Here is a 6,729-nt window from a genome sequence, read left to right on the forward strand (position 1 = left end):
TTTATACTATAGCCTACGATCTACATGCCTCAGATGGTATCTATAAAGTTCTGCTGAATTTATTTTGAGCGTACCTAAAAATAGTTTACTTAGTGGGACTGGTCCTTGAATGATGCTGATATTAATATGTGTGCTGGCTTTTTATGGCGCACAGAGCTGAACCCTAAATACACACCCATGTTATGACAAACCATACAATAATTACCCTGCACATGTTTTTGCGTCATAAAGGCTAAAATAGGTTACAAGTAACCTATTGTATACTCTCTATATATAGATCTAGAGTAAAATATAGATATTGTTATCAGAATCTAAAAATACAAAGTCTTTCACTCCCACTATCATGGGCGACCTTCATGTTCCAGATGCGTCATAAATAGTAGGCTCTTGTATCTTATCTTTCTTTCCTGTTTCTAGACTCACCTTTTAAACCTGGACGTGGCTTTTGTCGGATGTTTGCTTTCTTTAGTGGGTTCAACATGTCCGCAGAGAGGTTGCTGTTATCTTGTCTGCTTTTCACAGAGGCTTTTGCTCTGTCAGGTAAGCAGAAAATAATAAAAAAAAATAACCATGCCGCGTTACTATGTTTTCTAGAAATAAGTTTTCCACAACTAAGTCAGACTTACTGTGCGTAATTACGCGTCGTTTTCACCCAGGGAACTTTTGGCATATCACCGATCTGCACTGGGACCCAACATACAAACTGACAGATAATCCTGCTTTGGTGTGCGCATCCAGCGGCAAACGACCGGCATCAAATGCTGGGAAATTTGGAGACTATGTTTGTGACTCGCCATGGCACCTTATCAACTCCTCAGTGTACGCAATGAAGAATATTCTACCAGACCCGGACTTTATTGTATGGACAGGGTAAGAGTCTGCTTCAAGTATTTTTGAAAGTTCATTACCGGGGAAAAATGCTTGAGATCTCATGTAGTTGACAAACAGCTTGGCCTCAATGTGTTTCTCCTCAGCTCAGAATCCTTAAACACTACACCTAATACTTATACTTTCAGAGATGACACACCACACGTGCCCAATGAGGACCTGGGAGAAGAGGCTGTGATTAACATCATCAGTAACCTCACTCATCTCATAACTGAAGTTTTTCCCAGTAAGTGTAAAGTCAACATGTTGTTTATTTAAGGCATTTATGACCTCTTCTTAATTATGAAAGTTTTGCATCCCCTTTTTAGATACTAAAGTGTACGCTGCCCTCGGTAACCATGACTACCACCCTAAGAGTCAGCTTCCTGGAGCCCCTAACTACATTTATAACCGAACAGCAGACATGTGGCATGACTGGTTGGATCCACAATCCAAAGAAACTTTTAAAAAGGGTAAAACAAGCCTCCTTTGATATGCACTATTGCTTTAAAGACACAATAAATCACGCTGTGGATTTGTTTTTGCATTGTTCCTCCCCTGCAGGTGGATATTACACAGAAAAGCTGCTGAACCAAACAGGGTTCAGGATGCTGGTCCTTAACACTAATCTTTACTATGACCAGAACAAGGTGACAGAGAACGACGATGACCCAGCAAAGCAGTTCAGCTGGGTGGATCGGGTTCTTACAGAGGCAGCCAACAACAAAGAGAAGGTACAACTGCCTTTTTTCAAACAAGCATTTGCATCTGACCATGATTTAAAAGCAATAAAAGCTGTTGACTCCACTGCATGGAGATAGGCTAAAGTAAATCTGCTGTTAATCAAAACACATGACTTGGCCCTCTGTGGTTTCTCTGCTAGGTGTACATCATTGGCCATGTTCCTCCAGGATTCTTTGAGAAGAAAAGAAGTAAACCATGGTTCAAACCAAAGTTCAACCAGCGGTACTTGGATCTGATTGAGAAGCACCATTCCGTCATAGTCGGGCAGTTCTTTGGGCATCACCACACAGACAGTTTCCGTATGTTCTATGACACAAAGGGTAGGTCACGCTCTTACTACTGCTAATACTACTTTTAACATTTTATTTCAAATGAATTTGTACCAGGAGCAGCCTATAGTGGCACAGTGGTTAGCAGTATTGCCTAACAGCAGCCTAACACCTGCTAACAGCTTGGGTCTTTCTGTTCTTCCCCCATCCTTGCGTGGGTTTTCTTTGGGGACTCCAGCTTCCTCCCACACTCTAAAGATGTGCATATTAGATTAACTGGGGCCTCTGAAAGGCTGCAGGTATGAGTGTGAGTGGTTGTGTCTCTGTGCTTATTTTTCTCTGTGCAGCATACAAAGTATGTGGACACTGTGGTTGCTAGAGGTGATGCCACTTCTGTGTTCACAGGCTCTCCTATCAGTACAATGTTCCTCAGCCCAGGGGTCACACCATGGGAAACAACACTTCCTGGAGTTGTGAATGGAGCAAACAACCCTGGGATTCGTATCTTTGAATATGACACCCATACACTTCTAGTGAAGGTAAGTCAAGGCCAGTTTATTTCATTTCCATTCAAATATGTTTAAGAGCTTCTATAACTAAACAACTTACAGAAACCTGCAGAGAAGACTAATTTTTGTTGTTGTGGTTTCTCTCGTAAACTCTCAGGATGTGGTGACCTATTATCTGAACCTCACACATGCTAATGCAGCCTCAGGTCGGTGGGAGAAAGAGTATCGCCTGACAGAGAGTTTCAGAGTAAAAGACGCCTCTCCAGCGTCCATGCACCAAGTCCTGCAGCGTATAGCTAATGATCGCTGCTACCTGCAGAAGTACTATGACTTCAACTCTGTCAGCTACGACCTGACAGACTGTGACAGTGACTGTCGTGTTGACCATGTGTGCGCTGCAAGGGAAGTAGACTTTGAGAGGTATGAACACTGTGTGGTAAAAGAAGGGTCTGTTTCTTATTATGGTGGACTGATGTCTGTCCTCTGTGTGGCAGTTAGTCTGGTGTTGTCCAGTCGGTAAAGACAGGTGATGATTAAAGATTCTTCCAAGATATTTAGACAAGGCAACAAATACTTTGACCCACTGAAAAATACAGGATTATAATATTATACTATTTTTCATTGGTGGGAGGATAAAGTATATAAATCACCAAAAATGTGGCTATGTAAAATATATTTAAATGTCAGTATTTAAGTATTACCACATCAGTGTGTGTTTTTAAATTATATAGCATCTGTAAATGTAGCAGATGTGACAAAAACAACCTTTGGCTTCATTAATCTTTAGTGTGGCCTGTTGACCTTTGTTTATCAGCACAGCTCTAATCAACTGAGAAATAATCTCATATTGTTGTGTATTAACAGAATAGGTTAGGATTTCTGAAACAAAATAAATCCCTGAAAAATCCAAATATTGAAGTCTTATATGTCATTTTCCGCTGCACAAGTTTTACCAGTATTTCCTCATAAATGTGGCCGTTTATATCGATTCCATTTAAAATACTTAAACAACAATGAAAGTGAAACAATCTGCTGCTTAACATAATAGAGTTGCATTATATGGGTTTATAATATGTGATCTCATATAACTTTATGCAGCTTTTTATTACTGCCAGAAAACCCTTTCAAATTTGTCACTGAATGATAGATACTGGACTTTGAGCATAATCTGAAGATCTTTATTTAGCAGGGTCAGAGAATGACACATCGATGAGCAGTGATTAGTTGACAGAAAGTCACATAATGATGACCTGTTTAGTTGAAGTAAAAGGCTGCATAGATGTATCCAGAGCTTTGAGACAGTCCTGCAGACCCACCTCAGTGCAGGCAGGAGCTGTCAGACGTCCCTGCTGAATGAGGGTGCACAGTTCATCCAACATGGCTCTAAATGCCCTTCCATCTGCGTAAAAATAATCCAATTAAATTAAGACTAAAATTAAATTAATTGTGTAAATCAGGTACAACTCACCACGAGAGTGATCTCTCTTCCACTGTGTGACCCAAAATCCTCGAACCTTTACATCCTTAAAAATAAGAGCACTCTGGCAAGAACAAGGGGAAAACTTTGTAAAAACACAAAGAAGATACTAGGTTAAGATTTTTTAAAGAATATTTCTACTTACTTTCTTGTTGAGTGTTAGATGTGAGGCTTGATATTCCTCTCACAGTGGGGTGTATCCATTTGTCTCATCTAACTCTCAGCAAGAAAGCAAGTGGGTGCAATATCCCCAAGAAGGGAGATTATTTCAGGTCTCATCCTACCACAGGGACAGTAACAGGCTGTTTGGACATCCCTCCATATGTCACCATGGATCCTCCAATCCTGAAATAAACACACACCATATAAGTGGCTTTTTTCCACCTGCAGAAAAAAGGATGTTATACTAACAGAGTTTATTCCTTACTGCAGATGACGGAGCAGTTCTGTTGCACTCTTGCCTCCAACTCCATTCAATGCAAGTTTAGGTCTCGAAAGAGTCTTTAAAAACATTCACATGTTTGAATTTGGTTTCGTCACTGATGTGAGAAACCACACATGGCATCTCCTATCTTATCTCTACAGCTGTGTTCACACACAGACCACACACCTTGAACAGTTCCTTAATCTCAGGTCTCCTCAGGGCTTCTTCTTTGATCACATGACTGGCTCCAATGGACTTCAGCCTATCACTGAGCTGTGTAAACTCTGGCCTTTCAAAGAGAAAACATAATGAAGAAGTTATAAATACTAGCGTGTGACCATGCTCAGTAGCTGATACTCATAAACAGAAGCCAATGAAAACAGACTCCTAAAAAACATTTGAATGATTATTAGCTTTACCTGTCTCTGATAACATTGATAGTGTTTATCCCTCTGGCAGCAGCAATCTGTATGACGGCCTGCCCAACTCCACTGTTTGCTGCATTCTGGATCACAGAATCACCTAAAAGCACAGCAAACAGAAGGATGCTGTTTTGCTGTGGCTAAAACGACTGCACAGCTGAGCAAATTTTAACTGATAACGTAGGCAGCAGGAAAACCACTGAAGGGTTTGAATGTTCACTTTACACATGAACCAAACCAACCCAGTGGCCTTACTGACATGACTATGACGACTGTGGAACTCCTGCTGAGAGAAGATATTGGTTGATACGTAATTATTTAGAAAGAAGAAGACCATCTACCTGGTGAATTAACACAGATATTAACCAACTCTTGCCTGGCTTGAGATCTTCAAAGTCACAGAGCATCCTGTATGCAGTGCAGGGATTCACTCCTAACGTGGCAGCAGACAGCAGAGGGACGTCATTTGGCAGTGAGATCACATCATCCTCAGCAAGCACTGCCTCTGTCCTCCATGTCCCTGCTCATACAAATGCACAAAAGCGTTACACTTTGATAGGTGATTTCTTTTTTCTCCATCCCTTAATCAAACTGTAATTTACCCAATCCAGCATCTCTTGGGATTACCCAGTCTCCTGTTTTGAGGGACTTCACCTGGCTGCCAACCTCTATGACCTGGGCAACACCCTCATTGCCACCAACAGCTGGGAGATCAGGCAGGATGGCATAAGTTCCTGAAGAAAACAAGGTGTTAGATTAGCAACTGATTAGTATGTCTTGCACAACAATGTATGGTCTGTGTTAGTTGGACTGGTAGGTTGGTACAAGAAAACCTATATACCTTGAATCATGTTGATGTCAGATGGGTTGATTGGGGCTGCCAGTACTTTAACCAGAACATCTTTTGCTCCTATGGAGGGCAAAACTAGATCTTCCAATCTGGCAACCAAAAAACAATCATTAGACTTATTAAGACTAATTATTTGTGTGCAGGGCCGGCTGATTTAACAATAATATATAATATATAATGAGCACCTATAGGTGCAGAGGGCACTGTGAGCTGTGAGTTTAGAGCTTCATCATAAATGTTACTCTTGTGCTGAAACCGTGGAACACAGTCCTAATATGACGTGTTAGCCGCATGGTTACTATATGATTCTCATGGCGGGACAAACGGAAACAAGCTGCATACGTCACGCATATTTAAACACACTTCCTTACTTAATGACTCGAGCAGGGTCTCCGTAGTTTCTGTATACAAGCGCCTTGCAGCTCCGTGCTGAGCGCCCAGCTGAATGACTGAAGTGGGAAACGTTAGCATGGCTGTGCCTCGTACACTTTAAAAGGGCGGCGGCGAAGCGTCCTCTGCAAATTGTCTGGCTTCTTAAACACACTGTCCGAAGTGTCAACCACATTGTTACTCAAGAATTTACCTGTCGAGAATATAAACAACACTGTCGTTGAATAATATTTATACTTTGACGCCAGTGAGGCTAGCAGCTGTCACACTGCGGCCATATTGAATTTTACCCATGAGTGTTGGACGATGTAAACAGAGAACAGCGCCCCTAGTGGATAAACGAGGCGCTGCGCTGCAGCCTTGCAGACAAATGATTTGGGTTTTGTGTGACGTTTTCCTGGTAAATGTTTAAAAAGAGGAACTGGTTAGATTCTTTGGTATTTCAGTTCAGGTGATGCATCATTGTAGATACTGTCAGGTGATAATACAAAGGGATACTAAACACAAGTACATTTTTAATCTCTACTCAAATATGTGGATTTATTTATAATAAGTCTGAACTGTAATGGATGTGCCACTTTTACTGACTTCACTGTTGCAAGAGTAAAAAGACATTTACAAACCTTTAGTATTGACATATTTATTAAGAAATGGAGCAGATTTGTACATACAAACATAATCACAGTAATACTTTGAAAATCCTACATGCTGCTCATCATTGACAAACTAAGCATTAAATCACCTGAGATCAAGGTTTTGTAGTTTATGGCAGTAAAC

At 40.9% G+C, this 6,729-nt stretch overlaps 2 protein-coding genes across 2 annotated transcripts; one reads left to right on the forward strand and one right to left on the reverse strand.

Annotated features, from left to right (window-relative positions):
• Positions 1-168: 168 nt before the first annotated feature.
• Positions 169-3,282, forward strand: smpdl3b (sphingomyelin phosphodiesterase acid like 3B). The gene is made up of 9 exons (XM_028424948.1): positions 169-379; positions 470-540; positions 657-870; positions 1,017-1,114; positions 1,197-1,340; positions 1,432-1,601; positions 1,751-1,931; positions 2,286-2,419; positions 2,547-3,282. Exons 1-9 carry the CDS (start codon positions 357-359, stop codon positions 2,907-2,909), a joined length of 1,398 nt encoding a protein of 465 aa, XP_028280749.1. The 5' UTR covers positions 169-356; the 3' UTR covers positions 2,910-3,282.
• Positions 3,283-3,545: 263 nt separating this feature from the next.
• Positions 3,546-6,243, reverse strand: mecr (mitochondrial trans-2-enoyl-CoA reductase). The gene is made up of 10 exons (XM_028424949.1): positions 5,934-6,243; positions 5,554-5,651; positions 5,315-5,446; positions 5,089-5,232; positions 4,710-4,812; positions 4,477-4,579; positions 4,294-4,367; positions 4,151-4,211; positions 3,858-3,930; positions 3,546-3,788 (listed from the first exon to the last, which is right to left on the reverse strand). The coding sequence occupies exons 1-10, from the start codon at positions 6,125-6,127 to the stop codon at positions 3,625-3,627; spliced, it is 1,146 nt and encodes a 381-aa protein (XP_028280750.1). The 5' UTR covers positions 6,128-6,243; the 3' UTR covers positions 3,546-3,624.
• Positions 6,244-6,729: the final 486 nt, after the last annotated feature.

This window comes from Parambassis ranga, chromosome 16 (genome assembly GCF_900634625.1).
Source record: "Parambassis ranga chromosome 16, fParRan2.1, whole genome shotgun sequence".
Taxonomy (NCBI): domain Eukaryota; kingdom Metazoa; phylum Chordata; class Actinopteri; family Ambassidae; genus Parambassis; species Parambassis ranga.